A 21,785-nucleotide genomic window follows, 5' to 3' on the forward strand; every position below is an offset into this window, starting at 1 on the left:
ATTAAGAGCAGCAGTGAATGCATTCCTCCCATAGTCCTGCTACACATTTATCTTGCTAAGAACAGCACGTGGGAAACTCTAAAAACAGCAGAGGTCTTTGGAGGGCTCCCCGACATGGGACAAGCCAGTATGAGCCTGTTTCGGTCTAAGTCTGTCTAAGTTTCCCTGTCGAAAACGGGGCAAGGCAAATGCCTTGTCTCTGATGGATAGCTCAGTCATTTTGAGATTAGCAAGATTTCAGCTTGACAGCTGTGTAGGCTATATGAATGTATTTGTTCTATAGCCGCAACGACTCGGCTTGTTTTCGATTGCCAACATAGTTTCAAATGTGAAAGACATATTTCAAATGTGAAAGACTGTTAAATCCTTGTCATGTTGTGGTTGACTGCCTGCTGAATGTAGTGTCCCACTCAAAAGCAACATTAAAATGTAATACCCCAACACCATTTATAGGCAATGAAAGGGTTTTATGTGGTAACTGTCAATGGATGGTGTTGGTGGAATCTGATTACTCCTTTGCCTTTAGAGACAAAGTACAGTATTACCCTAAATTATGCCATTAAAACTCCACATTCTTGTGGTTTAAAACGGCTGGGTTCGCTCTACGGGAGTTCTCCAAGGTTGAAAATGTTAGCAGGCCATTATTCCAGTCGCTAACTGCTGAATTGCAAAGTTTGCCAATCAGGTTTGGCCCACAAAATAAAGCCATGGATTATATTTCTCATCAGAGTCTTTATGCAATGACAGGTTCTTGGAACACAGGCTTGTAGAATTCTGGTTGTTGTGCCTCTTTAAATATAACCTTAATCTTTAATTGTGTTGGCATCTATCCCTTTGATACATGTGTCCACTAAGGATTACGTTTAAGAGATAAAACCGGTGGACATAAAAGTTATTTGGAAACACCCCAGATTGGATTTAGTTTTAAGACTTTAAGACTAGTTTTAAGCAGTAGGCTTTCAGTAGTAACTGGGTCATAACTTTCACATGCAAACTATTTATGAGAAGATTGATGTGTCTGCCGTCATTTGAGAGTTTTTTTTTTTTTTTGCCATCAACGCTTCATACTTTATCCCACAAAAATGTGATGAGAAAAGCTACAATGTGAACGGTATACAGTCGCAGCCTCACAGTCCAACCAAGGTGCGTGGACGGAGAAAATGACAGGATATTTGACAAGCGTTCATCAACTTTTGAAGAAAATGCTTTCTTTATTGTTAAAACCTGGAAACGCAAGCTTCCATCATGATTCTTAACCAAGGACAGGTGTCAAACCATTCGAGTAACATCTCTTGATTGATCTTTTCGCACGTGTTAAAGATACCCTTTTCGGAAACAAAACCATTTCTAAAAAACGTTTGTTTGGGAATGAACTGGAGCGTATGTATCAAGCCTCTCAGTTGGAGTGCTGATGTAGGATCCAGTTTCCCCTGTCAATGTAATCTTATTCATTGTGATAGAAAATGCGTAACTGATCCTAAATCAGCACTTTGAGTTACATGGCTTCAGATTGAGGTTAACCCGAGCCTGGGGAATATCAACAAACTTCATCTCCCCTCTATCCCAATCGTAAATCACAGGATAATTGTGGGAGAAACAAGCAGACCTCGTCCACTTGCCATTTCTTTACTTTTTATTTGGCTCAGTGGGGTCAGAACTGGATTGGCTGCTGGTACCTGGTGCTCTCTTAGAGACGTAGATGTAGGTGTGTGTGTGTGTGTGTCCACATCGGTATGTGTGTGTCAGTGTGTGACATAGCTAACACGTTGTAATGGCCTCTCCAGGGAGACCAGGGACCCTTGAGAGAACGAGAGCCAGTGTTTACCCGTACCTTTGTGTCTATTCTAGAGGAATGACTTGTTTGTCTGCTGCTGTAAAAGGGGACAGTGTTTGCGCTGTCTCTGAAACGATGGTCGACAGCTTCCCATTCACAATGAGTAAAAAGGGACCAGGGGTGGCCTTTAAAACTAGCCTGGATGAGTCAGCAGTAAACAGCCATAATGGGGTATGGTGTGCGTGCGTGTCTGTGAGGCTTAAGAGGGAGTCCCCCCCATATTGAGAGGCAGTCAGTGCACTTGAAGGGCCTGCTGCAGAGCGCATGAAAAGCTTGTGATGGTTGTTGTCACGTGTTGGTCAGTGTGACATCAACACTGGCTCCATGGGGAAAGGAATGGACCGATAAAGACAATTATAGGAGTGATACACACACGATTACATGCTGGAACACGAGCGTCTACCTGAGTGACTGTGGTTTGATATAGATGGTGAAAATACCCTATAGCGTGTACGTTTGTGTGCATGCATGCATACGTGTGTGTATGTACACACAGTCACGTGCGCATTCGTGCACGTTTGCGTCTAGTTCCAACACTGAACACCTGCAGTGGTTTGTGACTGATGATTCACAATCTCCATTCATCCCGAGCCGACTGTCTGTGTTCTGTCTGCGAACTGTCTCGTGATGGCGGGGCATCGGAGGCCATTTCAGAGTACATCTGTTCTGTCGGAGTGTTTCGTTCCGTCTGAGGTGGAATACGTCTGACTGTGGCTGATGTGGTTGAGAAACAATCGAGGTCAGCCGTGACATGCCCAATGAGAAAACGTTTAGAGAGGGGGGGGGAGGGATCCTTGCTCGCTAGGAACGTTCTAAACCATGTCAGACACAAGGCTCCAGGGCTAAATTCGCCATAGCTGTCATTGGACAGAGGATTAGTGGTTTGTGTGACTGTTACTGATCGTTGACGGGTAATATGAGCTAAAGATCCTCGGGTTTTGTTAATTGTGTGGAAATAAAATGTGTGATAAATGTGCTGTAATTTCAGAAGATAAGGCAATTGGCAAAGCATATAATATGTGAACACCATTCCACTTGAACTTTTCCTACTGTAAAATATGTCTCTGCCTCTGAAAAGGTTCACGGTTCGTTCACTGGCTGTTCTCTATCAAGGCTTTCCATAATTTCTAAAGTGTTAAAATGTCTTAAGGTGGAGCCATTCTTATCCAAAACAACGCTTTTGTGTTCTTTGTGTGTTTCTAAAGAAACCTCATCACGTTTCATGTCTTCCATTATTGACGCATGCGGTGTGGTAACACTCATTGGCCCTCTGACCTCATTTCATGGGTGTGTGTGCGAGGTGATAACATATGGCTCCAGCCTCCTGCTGTTCTCCCGTGTAGCCCAGGCCTGGACAGGGTACCAGAGGTCAGAGACCCTCAGATGTGGGTGGTAGGGGTAGCAGCCTCTCAGTGCTAAGGGGGAATGTTTTCTAGTGACATGGCTGTAAGTGCATAACATACATGTGCGTAGATGCACGTGCGCACGCACGCACGCGCGCCCCCCCCCCCCCCCCCCCCCCCCCCCCCCCCCCACACACACACACCACACACACACACACACACACCACACACACACACACACACACACACACCACACACACACACTAGCCATTATTGCTTTCTAATGGATGCTATAACTTAGTAAGCGCCTGAACAAACTCATTGGCCTGACGCTCCACGGAGGGAAATGTGGCATTGGAATCACAGAGAGGGTTGCATAACCGTGGAATAGACGGATTAAGGAAATGGCCAAAAAGAGAGCCAACCGGCAAGGTCTCTCCAAACACACACGGACACATGTTTAGTCACACGTGCCCACACACACACCAGATTTGTTAAAACTCAGCGTGGAGCTAGCCAGCGCTAATACATAAATGCATGGGGACTCATCATCAGCTAAACATTTATGCTTCCCATCCACTTCACTCTGTGTACATTTGTGGTTTACTCAGATTGAGATAATGTCATGGTTTAGATGTTCCGTTTGCTTATGTAAGCCTTGTATTAACACTATTGGAGGGCTATTTTATTCAGGCATCCTTTTCCCAGAGTGGTGTGTTTAGAGTATAGTCTGTGAGAGCTGATGTTGCTGTAGAAGAGTTTTCATTATTATGTAGTGGATGGTGAGGTCGATTTCCTGTTTTAGCCAAATTCTTCCCAGGCATGACTATTTGTAGCGTACATCCATGGACAATGTCTTATTGTCACAGCAGTGAAATATGTTGTTTTACAGAGTCAGCCATAGTAGTACGGCATCCCTGCAGCAAATTAGGGTTAAGTGCCTTGCTCAAGGGCACGGGTATTTGAACCTTTGTGCCCAGTGCTCTAAACGCTAGGCTACCTGCCGCAGTATGTCATTTTCTCATTGCCACAACGCTACTGCATATGTAACAATGGTTTTGATAGGACAGAGAGGTAGGTTTGGCTTGCCAGTGTATGAATGTGTAGTTTGGTATACAGAGTTACCGTAAGCATTATGAGTAAGGATAACTTTTTTCCTTGTATATTCCCGTCTTTCCTCATCAGGCAAACTTAGACATGACAAAATAGACTTCAACCAGACAACCTCACACAAGGGACAAGGGTTGACAATGGAAGGATAAAAGAAAAAAACACAACAAAACGAGCTGCCTCCCACAATGCAGTTCAAAGCGTGTCTGGGGGCGAACGTGTCTGCTCAGGTTGGCAAATAACATCTCCCGGAGAATGATTGATCCTCCTGCCCCTCGCCAGATCATGTCTTTGCACGCGGGTATGCTCCGACGCCAAAGCAGCCGCGCTCCTTTGTCTCCGCGTGACGACGAAAACAATCTGGAGATGGTAAAGATTGGTTAGCCTGGAGAATGTGGGAGAATGTATGGGGAAACAGGGCTGATTTGATCTGTGTTCATACACACACCTTTCCTCGCCTCGGCACATTCTAGGCTGTCATATGAAACCTAAAGGAAGGTGATGTTGCTGTGATGGCGCATGAATACCAACATCCCAATGAGGAAAAGACCCATAAAGTATTGCGTGGGTGGGTGGACAACTGACAGCTGATCCTGACAGCTGATCCTGGATCAGAACTAGATGTGACAGGTGTAGTTCAGAAACATATGGACCCTGATTAATAAGGTTTCAGTATAGATCTCATCCCATATCCTGCAGTAACCAATCAAATGTCGTTTTTGGCATAACATTCATACTGTCAGTACATATTGCCAAAAGTACCCCTAGCCCTATAGGGCGAGCGATGAGATGGCATGTGGGATATGAGATGGTTGGAGGGCTCTCCCTTGCCCCTACCCTGCCCGTGGTGTCAGCCTGGGGGCAGAGATTGGCCCTCCCTGGTCCTTGGCCCATTGCCCTTTGCAGCAGCAGCAGCTTGTGCGAGGCGTGGGAAGCAGTGGGGCGTCCGCGGGGGGTGTTATGTGGTTGGGCCTGCTTCACTGAAGCGTGGAGCTAGTCAGGCTGCGTTCCTGCTCTCCACTGCCCCAACTGCTCATGGTGGATATATTGTGGGCAGACTGTGGGCACAGACTGAGCACTGGTGCAGGCAGTGCCAGGTGATTCCAGGTCACTGGGAACTGCTGGAGGCCAGCGAGGTGCCAACCCCGATCTCTCTGCCCGTCGCTGCCGTTGGAATGCACTCGCTCCCGAAGCTCCCTAACTGTGTTCAAAGAGCAGGGAAAAAGCAGGGATGGAGGGAGGAGGGTTTGGACGCAGCTGGGGTTTCAATTAAATATTGAGATGAAAAGCTTCACAAACACATGGTCAACTGTGGACAGCTAGCAGTCTGAGCATACAGCAGGCTTCCTTTCTGCCTGTGTTCGATCAAACATGGGATCAGAGTATTGGAACACATCTTGGCCATGTTCCAATTCCGTAGTACTATACCATTTAATTAGAACACATGCCCGATACATTCTAGTAAGTGGTACTGCATGCTTGTGTGACATATTGGAACACAGCCTTATTTATTTATAACCACCATCACAGCTCAAGGAGGATGAGTTCTGATATCTGGAATGTTTGTCATCATAGCTTTTAGGACTGACTCTCATTCTGTGTCTCTTTTGAGAGGTAGGTTTACACAGCTGGTCATTGACAGGCTAGCCTAGCTGTTCCCAGAGAAACAGATCAGCAGAACGGGCTAACTTGGGAGGTGGTTGAAATGCAGATGCCACATGATGTCGGGATCAAATATGCTAAATGGGTCGTCTATTACACAGGCCATTTTTTTCCACCCCTTACTTACATGATCCTATTCAAATACCACCCCTCCACATTCTCAGGGCTGAAATTGGAGTCAAATGTTGCCATGTTGAGGTACTGTTTTGACTGCCTGTTAAAAATGTACCAATTACTGTAATTATGTTTTACACAGAATGTAAAATGGCTTTATTTTTGCCAATGATTTTCTCAACGGGCGCAGTTAGCTTAAGTTTCCTGCCCCCTGTAACATGTCTGTGAATAAGTGGCCTGAAACTTAACCCCTTACATGTCTAGCTCGCAGACCTAACAAAGGCTTGCTTAATAAACAACAGGTGTAGATTACCAGGGAAATGCTTACTTCCCTACAATGCAGAGAGAGAAAAAATGTGAATAATAAAAAGATAACAACACAAGGAATAAATACACAATGAGTAACGATAACTCGGCTATATACACGGGGTACCAGTACCGAGTCAATGTGCAGGGGTACGAGGTAATTGAGGTAGATATGTATATGGGTAGGGGTAAGGTTACTAGGCAACAGGATAGATAATAAACAGTAGCAGCAGGGTAGGTGATGAGATGCCAGTTAGGAAAACAGTGTAGATGTGGTGACGAGTTACAGAAGTTTCTCACAAGGTGACACAGCACACACACACACACACACACACACACACACACACAAAGTAACTGGAATGGTTACTAAGAGGACTGCGCAGCTGGAGCGTGAGTGTGTTGCCGTGTGTTTCAGGTGTAGCGTACAGGATCACATGGGCACCGATTTCTCACAGCTCAGTCACTGTGTGTGTGTGTGCACGTTTGTTTGCGTGTGTGTGTGTGTTTTAATAGGGCAGGTCAACTTACACTCAGATTCACTGCATAAACTTCCGGTCGGATTCAACGCACCACTGTTTCTCAATCAGTCAGCGTGCCAAGGCTTTGCGTAATTGAATTTGGCCCTCTTTCCCTTTCCTCACACACAGCAGTTGGATGACAAACAAACCAGAACTTTCTTATTTAGCGCTGGCGAGTATTGTCCTACAAACTACAAATTCAGTGGGGACTTCACCATCCATATTCATCTACTACATCCATATTCATCTCCTATATCCATATTCATCTACTATAGCTACTACCTTGGTAGTCTTTTTAACACAGGACTTTCCCCAGGTAAGTCAGAGAAGAAACTCATTGTTGGAGTCTCAGCGCAATTCCGATGCCGTGAAATCGCCCTATTTCTAATACTAAGAGTTATTTTGTAATCTAAAATGGTGGCTGGTGGGCAATGAAACCACAGCATTACAGTACCTCTTCTTGTTTCTTGCCTTCAGATATGTTGCTAATATGGAAGGTATGCCTGGCCTAGAGGAGTTGTCTGTTGCTTCCAGACAGGTAGCTACAGTAATATGGAATACTAAGCGTTATTTTGTGGGGTAACAATATGATGATGGCTGGCTGGCATTGAAACCACAGCAGTACAATTCCTCTTGTCTGTAGCTTTCAAACATGTTACAGTATGTTGTTAATATGGAAGGCATGCTTGGCCAAGAGAACGATTAGTCAGTCAGGCAGTGATACCTTGGGAAAAGCTCTAAAGAGGCCATCGTTATCAGTGCCAGTACATGAGCGCACCACTTTCTCTCATTAGCAAAATGATTGAGCTCGCGTGAGATTGGGGGGTTGTCTGTTCTACAGTTTTCATAGAAATAGAACGCTAGACGCTGTATCTCTATGACTGAGTGGATGTTTATGGTTGTCAATGTGGAATGCTTTTCATGCTTTTTGTGTGCTATTTTTATCAAGGCATAGGCTAGTGTGTCTCTGTTTACTGTGTAGTGTCTGGTTGCTGCCCCCTAGACCCTTTCTGTTTGTTGTTTGTTGATGTGTTGGTAAACCACAGTGCTGTTAGCTAGTTGTTTGGCAGAACACAGTGCGTGGAGCACTGACAGAGAGAGGTGACAGGCCTGCCTGCCTGTGTCCCAATGAAAAACGATCAGCTATTCACTTGCCTCTTGTTCTCGCACTCTCTTGTTCTCTTGTTCTCTCTCTCTTTCTCTCTCTCTTCTCTCTCTCTTGCTCTCCCCTCCTCTCGCTCTTCTTTCTTTCTCCCCTCCTCTCGCTCTCTTTCCCTCTTTCTTTCCTTCTCTTCGCTCTCTCGCTCTCTTTCTCGTTCTCTTTCTCCCCTCTCTCCCTCTCTCTCCCTCTCTCTCTCTTTCCTCGTTCTCTTTCTCTCTCTCTCTCTCTCTCTCATCTTTCTCCTCTTCCTCTCTCACTCTCTCTCTCTCTCTCTCTCTCTCTCTCTCTCTCTCTCTCTCTCTCTCTTTGTTCAGGGAGAAACTGGCCGTGGCTCGCCTGCAGAGGGAAGTCGCACGAAGCAAAAGCGAAGGAACAATGGTACTGTTGATGCTCTGTCTTACACACAGACACACCACACACACACACACACACACACACACACACACACACACACACACACACACACACACACACACATCATCAGCCTTAAACCCACAGCCCACTGTTGTAGGCATGCCAGTCCTGCTCGGTCATCGACCAAGGTCACTGCACTGCTAACTTTCCTCAACCAAAAACATATATTTACGTTGGGTCTTGCAGTACTTTTCTGGGTGGCAATTCTAGGTCTTGCTCCCATCGCAATGTTATTATCAACCCATATTATGGCTCATTAGTGCTGCAGATTTCAGGGATGACGTCAAATGTAGCGCTTAAACACGCACACACAGACACACACAGTGGTTATATAACAAGGGGAAAGCAAACCAGGGAGCCAGTCGTGCTGACTCAGAGGGCGTGAGGCAGGGTTCGCAGAGAGCGGACCGACAGTGTGACAGAGCAGATACCAGCTGACCACGGTCTCTAGAACGACAGCCAGGCCTTGGACTCAGCTGTTTAGAACCGCAGTAAATTCACTACAGCCCCAAATAGCTTCATAAAAGAGCGCTATGGCAACAAGCCTGAAGCAGACTTGAGATTGACATACTCTAGTATCGCCATATCTACAATGCTTTTTCGTGGTGGTAGTGGTCTCGAGTTCCAGCATTCTAGAAGTCCACCTGAGAATACCGAGTTAACAGCCTGGGCTCGTTACACTAAAATACAGTAGAACAGACATGGATATGAACAACACTACATACTGTATAGAGTGGCTAGCATACGCATCATGACAATGACAGCATACTGTACTGTACATATAGATGGTCCTGTGCGGCTCAGTTGGTAGAGCATGGCGCTTGCACTGCCAGGGTTGTGGGTTTGATTCCCACATGGGACCAGTATGAAAATGTTGCTCTGGATAAAAGCATCTGCTAAATGACGATGTAGATTGTAAGAGAAATGTTTCCTGGAAGCACCCCACTGAGACAGTGATGTTTACCATGGAGTCTTTGGAAAACACTTGGATGTTAGTTTGTGACTGTGGAGAATGACCTACCCAGTGTATTGATTTCTGCATTGCGGTTCCTGAGGCATGCTGTAGCCGTCTGCAAGGTCAGGCGTGACCATGCAATCAGAGTCATATGTGTTTTAACACAGTGCAGGCTCTCACTGTTGAGGCTCACTGTAGCAAATTCCATACAGTCCCAGCACAAGAGAAGGAAGTTCCCACATAGCTCTTATCTCAGGCTCCATTGGGAAACTCTGTGTGTCAGCACCTCATCCTGTAGTCAGTCAGACTAAGAGACTGATCAGCCTCTGACCTTAGTGAAGAGCTAGGAGGGAAATATCTACTGCCTGGCTGTGTGAGGCTTTCTCTGAGTACTGCTTCTTCGAGTCATGAGAGTGGATGCCATGCTAATTACAACTCCGGGTGTGTGTGTGAGGAAAGGGGGGTGAAGGAGGGATGAGTTATCTGTGCCAGACAGGAGGAGGGGAAGGGAGTGGTGAAAGAAGAATGCGGGGTGTGTGTGTGTGTCTCTCTGAGCTCCATTTTGAAATTGGGATTATCCCTCCTCTCACACACACATGCCTGGGAGATGCTCCTCTCCTCTGGGAGCTCAGGCATGCTCTTTAGGGTCTTTAATAGAAATCAAACGAGAGGGCTGCATCAGGGAGATAATTGTTAATGTGATGGCAAGGTGAACTAGAGAGTAACCTCCTCACACACACAGACACGTAATGATATACAGATACACACACACACACACACACACACACACACACACACACACACACACACACACACACACACACACACACACACACACACACACACACACACACACACACACACACACACACACACACACACACACACACACACAGCCTCCAGAAGACGACAGATTAAATGCTGTAGACTTTGAAGTGTGCATCTCTGACCCTCCTCTTTAACTAGTTATGCTCTCTTCTCTGTGGAGGGAGGGAGGGAGGATTTTGATACAACACTCGATGTTAATACAACTGAGTAACAAGTCTTAACTTTAGCTAGTGTTTTAAATTGGGGGGTACAGTTGCGCAAAACCATAGCAACTGCCAATGACATGGGCCTTAGACTTCTGTATCATTCTTCATTGGGCATTTAAAGTTTGTTATCAGAACTTAAACTACAGGAGTTTGTAAAAAAGCAATACATATGTATCAAGTGTCTCAGAGTAGGAGTGCTGATCTAGGATCAGTTGCTCACCCTGTCCATGTAACCCTATTCAAATCAGCACTCCTACTCTGAGACACTTGATAGATATGGCCCCTGGTCTTCTAAGTGAGAATTGAGGTTAAGATACTGAGTCCCTATATGATAGACATTACTTCTATGCATTGGTTTATTGGTTATAAGGAGATGTTGTTATAGCCATACCTGCCAGGCCTTGAACGTGCTGTTTACTGCTTAAACATTATCTTAAGCCCTGCAGGGTGTTTAATCAGCCAGACCCACCCAACCACCTTCCGTTCAAACTCAGTCAGGAAGAAAAACACTGGATCCCCCACAAGGTATTTGATGATGAGCTCTGTTAACTGGTCGTGTTGATGCTCAGAGAAGGCAGAACACAGGCCCAGTCACTCCAACAAGCGTGGCCTGTCTTTCTCCAGTCAAACCCTCTCATTCAGTACCAGTCGCTGCTGTGGGTTTCCCCTGGAATTCAGAATTCTGGAATTCTTCACATCCAAGCCAGCCCAGAGAGAGAGGAGTATTTGGGCTTGGCTGGCTTAATGAGTCCTGGGAGTGTGGGGGGAGTGTGTGTGTGTGGGCATGCGTGCGTGCGTGTGTGGGTGGGTGTTTCTCTCTCTCTCCCTCTCTTTCTCTCTCTCTCTCTCTCCTCGTCTAAGTTAGTCCTAGGCAGGATGCTGGGTTTCCTGTCAGAGTGAGAGAGAGAGAAAAAGAGAGAGAGAGAGAGAGAGAGAGAGAAAAGAGAGAGAGAAAAGAGAGAGAGAAAAAGAGAGAGAGAAAAAGAGAGAGCGAGAAAAAAGTAAATAATGTGTGGCTTCTGAGGTCGCTAGGTGCTGCTCTGGCCGTACGTTAAAGGCCCATTTAAAATGCTGGCTGAGATTATGACCACTGGAAGCGGCTGTCTAAACAACGTGGGAAAATAAATGCTGCACTTTGTGTGAAACACACTTTATTTCTTTGCCTTCTGAGGCACACCACGGTATCACAGCTTAATAGACCCATAATGAAGTGTAGATGCGTACAGCTTGCATGCACAGACACATTCACACACATGCAAGTCTACAAACACACACTCTCACACACTAACACCACTTTATTTCTCCTTCCTTGATTACTGCATGTGATTCGCTCACGCTTGAATGAAACTCAAGCGAACGGGACTGAAACATTTTCTCATCAGCATCGCATTCTGGGCTATTCAGCAGTCTCATTTACTCCAAAGGATCCAAATGCACCAGTGGTAATTCATGGGGAAAATGCACTTAAGATAAACGGGGTACTGTTACAAATCTGAGTCTTAAAAGAGATCAGGACAAACATACAGTGCAGTAGGCCAAATGGTTGATGAACCAAAAAAGTGTGCCTATGCATTCTAGCTATAAGCTCTGCATTAGTGGGAAAAGAGAGAAAGGGATTGCATAGTGAGTTGAAGTAATAGAAATAGCATTACTTCTATTCTAGAATGGTGCTAGTATAATAGCCTACTTCCATTCTATAGTATATTTCTTGTATTTCTATGGCTGAAGTCTGTGTGGTGGACTGAGGTCTGTGTGGAGACAGCATGGAGATGCCTTCTGACAGCTGTTTGGAGGATCTTTGACACTGGTGAGGGACTGGGGACCGAGGGGACCACTGGGGACTCAGGTGCTCTCTCTACAGATTGGGGCTTATCAGCTATGTGCCGGGAGAGTGGGATCCCAGTGATGGCTGTCACCGCTCGTCACCCATCTCAATGTGCGAAACCATTATGGGGACCATCACTGGGATCCCTCTCTCCCATAGTGGTTTCACACATTGAGCTGGGTGACGAGTGGTGACAGCCAGGCCTAAATCGCATCTCCACAGAGCCAGCAGTCTCTGGACGGAGCACGTGGGGTGGGGTGGGGGCGGGGGGGGTTGGGATGTGTGTGTGCTTACGTTTCTGTGTGTTTGTATGTGTGTGTGTGTGCCTCTCGCTCTCTCTTTTTTTCTCTCTCTCTCTTTTTCTTTCTCTCTCTCTCTCTTTCTCTTTCTGTGTGTGGATGGACAGGGTGTGGGTCCCTTGGCAATGATAAATGGGCCACTCATACGGTTTACCATATCCCGGGGTGTGTGTATACTGTACATCCGCAGTGGCTGCCTACGTGAGAGCAATAGCCAGGCTCTAATGTAATGGTTGGCCCTGCATGATAATTGAATTTATGGACTCCCCAGGGATCTGTAGGGCAGTGATTTCTAGGGAATAGCATGTGGTTCAGTTTACACCATCCTCTGTATTTCAAAGATAAGTATTATTTTAGCAACTGGCCATGTTCAAGAATATTATTTTATATTGCAATTTAAATAGGGATATTATGGTAATTGTTCTCTGCTCAATGTACCAAGGGCAGAGCTACTACTAAGAACCTGTCTGAAATTAAATTGTTATTTCGAAAATGTATTATTTCAGTGCAATTAGGCTAAGAGAGTAAAGGCACTTCAGGCAAACATGCTACATGACATGCTACATGACATGCTACACATTCTACATGACATTCTACATGACATGCTACATGACATGCTACATGACATGCTACATGACTTGCTACATGACATGCTACATGACATGCTACATGACATGCTACACATTCTACATGACATGCTACATGACATTCTACATGACATGCTACATGACATGCTACATGACATGCTACATGACATGCTACATGACATTCTACATGACATTCTACATGACATGCTACATGACATTCTACATGACATGCTACATGACATGCTACATGACATGCTACATTAAATTCTACATGACATGCTACATGACATTCTACATGACATGCTACATTAAAGTCTACATGACATGCTACATTACATGCTACATGACATGCTACATGACATGCTACATGACTTGCTACATTAAATTCTACATGACATGCTACATTAAAGTCTACATGACATGCTACATGACATTCTACATGACATGCTACATTAAAGTCTACATGACATGCTACATTACATGCTACATGACATTCTACATGACATGCTACATGACTTGCTACATTAAATTCTACATGACATGCTACATGACATGCTACATTAAATTCTACATGACATACTACATGACATGCTACATGATATGCTACTTTTTAAAGCATTCTGTTGTTGTTGTTGTCATAATAATAGAAGGTAAGTACCTGTATTCTGTATTGTAGCGAACACACATTCTTTAGCCTACAGTTTGCCTGTCAGACAAATCCCCTTGTGACACTTCTTCCAGCAGAATCCAGGCTGGTCAATATACTGCCAGCCTGGCAGGCAGACAGGCAGACAGTAAACAACATGTATTATTGATGAAGGAGGAGGAACCTGCATGGTGCTTTGTGTCCCTGATGTTTGTGTTGCAGTACTGGGCCAAGGAGATATCCTCCAGACCTTTGATTCAGCGAGAGCCTCCCAGCCTCATACTGACGTGCACTGTGTAATGAAGAGATTATTGAGTGAGAGAGGGGCACACACACACACACACACACACACACACACACACACACACACACACACACACACACACACACACACACACACACCCTCTCTCTCCCCACCCCATCACCCCTACACACACACACACACACACACACACACACACACACCCTCTCTCTCCCCACCCCATCACCCCTACACACACACATTCACTGATAACATTGCACAGACTGCAGCTGGTGCACAACGTGGCCTTGAGAGACGCAGTCGTCTCTAATTAATTTAAAATCTCCTCCGGATCATGGAGGGGTATCAGGGGGTTACGGAAGGTCTAGTAATTCACTACTGAGAACCCTGTCTGTCTGTCCCTTATGAATAAATGACAACACAATGTTGTAGAATTACACAGCCATGCTAGGACTGTGTCTAGTGCAACTGGGTTACTATAGCATGGGGCAATCAAGCCCAGTTCCATATGCTGTATATTATGACAGAGACATGATCTGAAGTAATGATTCTATGTTTATACCATAAGTATATATGTTGATAAGGATGGATCGTATGCATACACCAGGCTCCATATCCCGTGCCTCGTTTCACAAGGGTTGGGTTAAATGCGGAAGACACATTTCGGTTGAATGTATTCAGTTGTGCAGCTGACTAGGTAGTCCAATGTTTTCACTCTTCACCGAACAATACTGTAGTAATATTTGGATGAAATCACTGGCCTTGCTTATTTCCCCACCATACCTTTCCAGGTAATAGCATGATAATCCCATTGAGTTCAAAGTTAATCCTGAACACCCAGCTACAATCCCTAGGCAGAGCCACTCTCCAAACCTTGAGGAGTCAGCAGAACCATAAAGCATCTCATCTGACAGATTATATGACTGATAAGGGTAAAGGAGGAGACATTACATGTGACAAAAGTAACCGACTTGATCCTAGATCAGCACTCCTACTCTGAGACACTTTGTGAATATGGGCCTTGACAGATGTGTTTTCTTAGGAAGAGAAGGCCATCTACTGGACAGAGAGGGAAGAACATCCGTGCAGACAACTTGCATGGTAGTAAACTAATCATAATCAGAGGTATAATCCTTTTTTTTGTCACTTGAGACATCAAAGTAAATGTTGCTTTAGAAAGAATGATTATGCTAATGTTTCTACTGATTGCCTGAACAGTTTTTCTCACATCGAGTTGATCCTCTTTTTGAAAAGACTGAATGTAGTCTAGTCTAGCTGCAGTTTAATGTTAGTGGTTGGTTTTAGCACGTTAGAGTATGCTTTCAATTATTAGGCTTGGTATCACTGGGCAAGGCCAATTGCCATACGCATATAAAGTCTGTGGACAGTAAATACTTCAGCTGTGAAATAGTGTAATGTCTCGCTAGGATTTTCTGGCAACGTAAAGATATCTTAAAGTTGGATTTAACGGATCTGGGCCTTGTTAAGTGGCAGAAATTATACATTGAACAAAAGCAGAAGACTGCTTTTAATATAATGTATGCTGTTCTAAGTGTGTTGTTGTTGAAGCTCTTGGCAAGGCTTAGTATGCAGACGTATGGACGCGTTCCAAATGGCACCCTATTCCCTATGTAGTGCACTACTTTTGACCACGGCCCTTAGGGAGATTATCGAGTAGTATGTAAGGAATAGGGTGCCATTTGGGGTTGAGACATTTTTTATTTTTTTATTGCATGGTTGTTCTGCCTGGGGTGTTTTTAAGTAGATGTGGTTAACAAAAGGCAGGGACAATGGACAATTGTAGGAACCCAGGCCAAATCACTGAAGTGTCATTTGCAGTTATGTTTGAGGCAAATTGGACCTTTGCATATAGAGGTGATTTTAACAGACAGTAAGCATCTTTAGTCAATTTGTGTGGGTATTTGAACAATCGGTCGACACATTTTTTATGTCAAGTAATTTAAGTTGCAATATGTCCAGTACAATATGTTTTGTCAATTGTTTGTAACTCCTTGAATCCCTTAAATATTAAATCAAAATACTGCAATTTACCTTTAATTTTCTGATTAGATGTTTTTGTTTTTTGCACTGTGCCTGTGTTTAAACCTGTTTATGTTAGAGTTGGCTCATTTTATGATAGAAAACCCATCTCTTCTGGAAAAGAAAAGGTCTAGTTTCCAAAAAGGTCACTAAACTTTCTAAAGTTATTACTTCAACTCATGTTCAGTTGTTCAACTCCGGTCTAACTAGTCATGGTAAAGGAACTCGTTTGGGTTTGGTCCAGCTCTAACTTGGCACCAGCCCTGTGATAGTGGGTTTATGTTCCTGTAGTGGCGTGTTATTTACGGCAGCCATTACGTGCGATGGAGAGGTTCCCTGGTGCGTAAAAGCCGCTCCACATAGTATCCCTGGATTTACGGTCGTGTTGAAGAGCTTGGGCTGGTTTTAGTTGTGAATAGGGTTTAATGCTCAACTGCTTCAGCGAATTAAAGTCTTGGGCCAAGTCACAGAGTTAGAGTGAAACATGGTTATTTATTTGACGGCTTCAACTCTAACACACTGGGCTCACAACTAAAGGAGCCAAGAGGTTTCCCCCCTTGGGAAAAAACGGTTTTGTCATTGTTTTGTATTTAATTTATTATATATATTTTTTTGTCTGTAAACTGTCCTGGTGTGGTGTTGCAGTAGTGTGGGGCACCTTTTTCATTCAGTGTTACTTTGTCTTTCTCTTTTAGAGATGACATTTTTTTAAATTGTTGTCATTTAGAAGACACTTATTCAGAGCAACTTACAGTTAGTGCAATCATCTTAAGACAACCGCATATCTCAGTCATCGTAAGTACATGTTTCCTCAATAATGTAGCTATCAGCAAAGTCAGTGCTAGTGGGGGGGGGGGGGGGGTCAAGTGCGAGTGTTAGGCACTTTTGGGGGGAAGGGGAAGAGTTGGTACGAGGAAGGGTGCTGTGGGATTATTTAAGATACTCTTTGAAGAAGTAGGGTTTCAAATGTAATGTCTGGGAGTAGGGTAATAGTAACTATGGGTAGGGTATAGGGGTTGATTTGGTATTCACACTAACCATTAGTAGTGTCTAGGGGTAGGGTATAGGGGTTGATTTGGTATTCACACTAACCATTAGTAGTGTCTAGGGGTAGGGTATAGGGGTTGATTTGGTATTCACACTAACCATTAGTAGTGTCTAGGGGTAGGGTATAGGGGTTGATTTGATATTCACACTAACCATTAGTAGTGTCTAGGGGTAGGGTATAGGGGTTGATTGGTATTCACACTAACCATTAGTAGTGTCTAGGGGTAGGGTATAGGGGTTGATTTGATATTCACACTAACCATTAGTAGTGTCTAGGGGTAGGGTATAGGGGTTGATTTGATGTACAGTTATATAGGCAGTTTGATTTGAGAGTAATACAGATTTGCTATATTAAGGCCTCCGTAGTATATATGGAGGTTTGAAATGTGTCATTCATGTGGTAAGGAGCCTCGTTTGTGTTACAGTAGACTCCTTGGTTAGTTCCTCTCCTGCACGCTGCTTGAGCGCGAGTGTTGTATAATAGCCACTAGATGGCCCTGCAGTACTTGTCTTGTGAAATTGTCTGCTTTCAATTCCATCTTGGTTACCATGCAATGGACAACCTAATGAACAAGATATTGGTAGTATTGCATATATCAGAAATAACATAATGAAGATTAAAAAGCTTTGTTCATTTTTGCTTTTTCAAATGAACTCATGTTTTATATGTAATCGCCACGAAGGTAAATATTTTATACCTATATATTTTTTAATAGAGGTGAAGGAAAGGCCTCTATGCCACATGGAATGTTGAACTAGTTTGGACAAGGTTATTCACTCAATTACAGTGACTCAGCACTATATATAAATGGCCGACCAATGTATTTATTATTAAGCACCTTTTAGTGTTTCTATCCAGATGCAGTCTCTAACTGACCCCGTTCAGGACAACAGTACAGGGAACAGAAGGTAGTCAGGAGATGGAACTTGTGCTTTTATAAGATGTCCATATAGGGAGACGTCCATATAGTGAGATGCATACAGTGGCAATTGGGATGTCTGTTGTGAACTTCTTTCTTGAGGTCATGCCACAGCATCTCAATCGGGTTGAGGTCATGACTCTGACTGGGCCATTCCAGAAGGCGTATTTTCTTCTGTTGAAGCCATTCTGTTGTTGATTTACTTCTGTGTTTTGGGTCGTTGTCCTGTTACATCACCCAACTTCTGTTGTGCTTCAATCGGCAGACAAATTGCCTAACATTCTCCTCCAAAATATCTTGATAAACTTGGGAATTCATTTTTCCGTTGATGATAGCAAGCTGTCCAGGCCCTGAGGCAGCAAAGCAGTCCCAAACCATGATGCTCCCTCCACCATACTTTACAGTTGGGATGAGGTTTTGATGTTGGTGTGCTGTGCCTTTTTTTTCTCCACACATAGGGTTGTGTGTTCCTTCCAAACAACTCAACTGTAGTTTGATCTGTCCACAGAATATTTTGGAACATCCAGGTGCACTTTTGCATACTTCAGATGTGCAGCAATGGTTTTTTTGGACAGCAGTGGCTTCTTCTGTGGTGTCCTCCCATGAACCCCATTCTTGCTTAGTGTTTTACGTATCGTAGACTTGTCAGAGATGGTAGCATGTTCCAGAGATTACTGTAAATCTTTAGCTGATACTCTATGATTCTTCTTAACCTCATTGAACATGCTGTGTCCATACAGTCATCTTTGCAGGATGGCCACTCCTAGGGAGAGTAGCAACAGTGCTGAACTTTCTCAATTTATAGACAATTTGTCTTACTGTGGACTGATGCACATCAAGGCTTTTAGAGATACTTTTGTAACCCTTTCCAGCTTTATGCAAGTCAACAATTCTTAATCTTAGGTCTTCTGAGATCTCTTTTTTTTTAGGCATGGTTCACATCAGGCAATGCTTCTTGTGAATAGCAAACTTACATTTTGTGAGTGTTTTCTATAGGGCAAGGCAGCTCTATCTCCAATCTCGTCTCATTGATTGGACTCCAGGTTAGCTGACTCCTGACTCCAATTAGCTTTTGGAGGAGAACATTAGCCTACGGGTTCACATACTTTTCCCAACCTACACAGTGAATGTTTAAATGATGTATTCAATATAGAAAAGAAAAATACTAAATTCGTGAGTTATTAGTTTAAACACACTGTGTTTGTCTATTGTTGTCTTAGATGAAGATCAGATCAAATTTAATCACCAATTTATACTTTTTCTTGCCACTGTAGTAAGACATCCATATAGTAAGACTTATAGTAAGACATCCATATAGTAATATACAGTTAAAGTCAGAAGTTTACATACACTTAGGTTGGAGTCATTAAAACTCGTTTTTCAACCACTCCACAAATATCTTGTTAACAAACTATAGTTTTGGCAAGTAGGTTAGGACATCTACTTTGTGCATGACACAAGTAATTTTTACCACAATTCCAGTGGGTCAGAAGTTTGCATACACTAAGTTGACTATGCCTTTAAACAGCTTGGAAAATTCCAGAAGAAAATTCCAGAAGATGTATTTCAAGGCCTACCTTCACACTTTGCTTGACATCGTGGAAAAATCAAAAGAAATCAGCCAAGACCTCAGGAAAAAAATGTGGTGATCCTAACTGACCTAAGACAGGGATTTTTTTACTCTGATTAAATGTCAGGAATTGTGAAAAACTGACTTTAAATCTATTTTGCTAGGGTGTATGTAAACTTCCGACTTCAACTGTATTTCATAACATCTATTTTAGCAGTGCATTTGTAATTCTACAGTGCAGGAGAACGATATCATGTTTTTAATTAGAGCTCCTAAAGCCATCCTGGTTGCCATGGCACAAAATGGATACCCAGTGTAATACCCAGTGTAATGCAGCACTCTGCACTGTAATAATAAGCTGTTGATTCAAATGTACAATTGTAAGGCAACCAGCTGCAATAGGATTTTGTTGAGCAAACTCACAATCATATTGCAGCTGTGGTAATAAATTAATCTTCTGGCCTAACCCTGATACACAATCCATGTCTCAATTGTATCAAGGCTTAAAAATCCTTCTTTAACCTGTCTTCTCTCCTTCCTCTACACCTTTTTGAAGTGGATTTAACAAGTGACATCAATAAGGGATCATAGCTTTCACCTGGATTCTCCTGGTCAATCTATGTCATGGAAAGAGCAGGTGTCCTTAATGTTTTGTACTCTCAGTGTAAGTTAAAGCTTAAACCCTGCTGCCAGAATCACAGTGGAAAACAACTTCACTAATGCTAGATTTGTCTTTACTAAACATGGTTTTTAAAGACTCCACTGCAGGCTCACTGCTGAAAGATGATCAACTTTTTCTACAGAGTCTCTAAAAGCAAAAAAGCTTCTGAACATCCAATTTTTTTCTATGACCCTAATTGGAACATGCACTATGTCCTGAAGCCTCAGAAGTTACTCCAAAGAAGAAACTGTCCTCGGTTCAGATTCTACACTTCAAAGGCTATGCGGCCTGCCTGCCTTCCTGTCCGACCATGTCAAGGAAGAAGTTTCAAGTCAAAGATACTGTCGGGGTTCTGTGGTAAAGTTTTGTGGGGCAAACACTGCCGGCTTTACATCTAAACTTCCACAAGCTAGTTGAGTGTGGGGATTTCACTTGAAGATACTTTAACACTGAAGACATGATATGGAGAAAGTTAGTGCACTTAACTATACTCTGTCTCCATATGGGAAAATCCACCTAGTTAAAGTAAGTGACAGATGTAACTATTTATCACTACATGCTGGGTAAGCCTCTCAGCCGTACAGTAGGTTTAACCACTCAACCATCCCTCTGTCTAGGGTGTAATAAGCTTATTGCCAAAATATAAGGTTGTTTACTTCTGGTTAAAAAAAAAACATAGGCCGTGACACTGTGTTGAACACAATAATGGTACAAAGTGAAACGAACACTTCCCCTACCTCGCTCTCCAACTAATGTGCATGAATTGAGGAGAAAACTGAAGAGGAAATTGGACATATCCTCCTCATGTCCGCCAAGAGTGGCTGAATTTCCTCTTCACTCGAATACTAAAACATACAGTACAATATTAGGGGCTATGATTATAGCAAAGGAAAATCGTGCCTCGAATAAATGCAGATACCGATGTTTTATGGACATTCCATGATATCTCATTCCCAGTGAAGGCTATAGTTATAGGGGATGCCTCGAATGGAAGGAAGGAAAAGGGGATACCTGGTCAGTTGCACAGCTAAATGCATTCAACCGAAATGTGTCTTCTGCATTTAACCCAACCCCCCTGACTCGACGTCAACGGCGCCCGGAGCAGTTGTTGTTCGGGGTTAACTGCCTTGCTCAAGGGCAGAATGGCAGATTCTTTCCACCTTATTGGCTCGGGGATTCAAACCAGCAACTTTTCAGATACTGGCCCAACCGCTAACTGCCTCCTACACAGCATGTAGGGTAGCTGACTATGGCTGTCTTACACTAGAGGGTGTAATGTACATTCCATCATATGTGTCATTCACAGTGAACATTGTAGTGGATGCGTCAACATGGACTACAAGGCCATGGGAAGTTGACTATATATATGGATGTCTTAATATACAGTTGAAGTCGGAGGTTTACATACACCTTAGCCAAATACATTTAAACTCAGTTTTTCACAATTCCTGACATTTAATCCTAGTAAAAATTCCC

General features: G+C 43.6%; 1 protein-coding gene across 6 annotated transcripts in view; it reads left to right on the forward strand.

Annotated features, from left to right (window-relative positions):
- Positions 1-21,785, forward strand: part of LOC106575258 (nck-associated protein 5) — a 157,883-nt gene that overhangs the window by 61,714 nt on the left and 74,384 nt on the right. For all 6 annotated transcript variants that reach the window (XM_014151655.3, XM_014151657.3, XM_014151665.3 and 3 more), the window contains one exon: positions 8,364-8,427. In XM_014151655.3, coding sequence (XP_014007130.3) covers positions 8,364-8,427 — 64 coding nt within the window. The remainder of the gene's footprint in view (positions 1-8,363; positions 8,428-21,785) is intronic.

Source organism: Salmo salar, chromosome 17 (genome assembly GCF_965601325.2).
Source record: "Salmo salar chromosome 17, fSalSal1, whole genome shotgun sequence".
Lineage (NCBI taxonomy): Eukaryota > Metazoa > Chordata > Actinopteri > Salmoniformes > Salmonidae > Salmo > Salmo salar.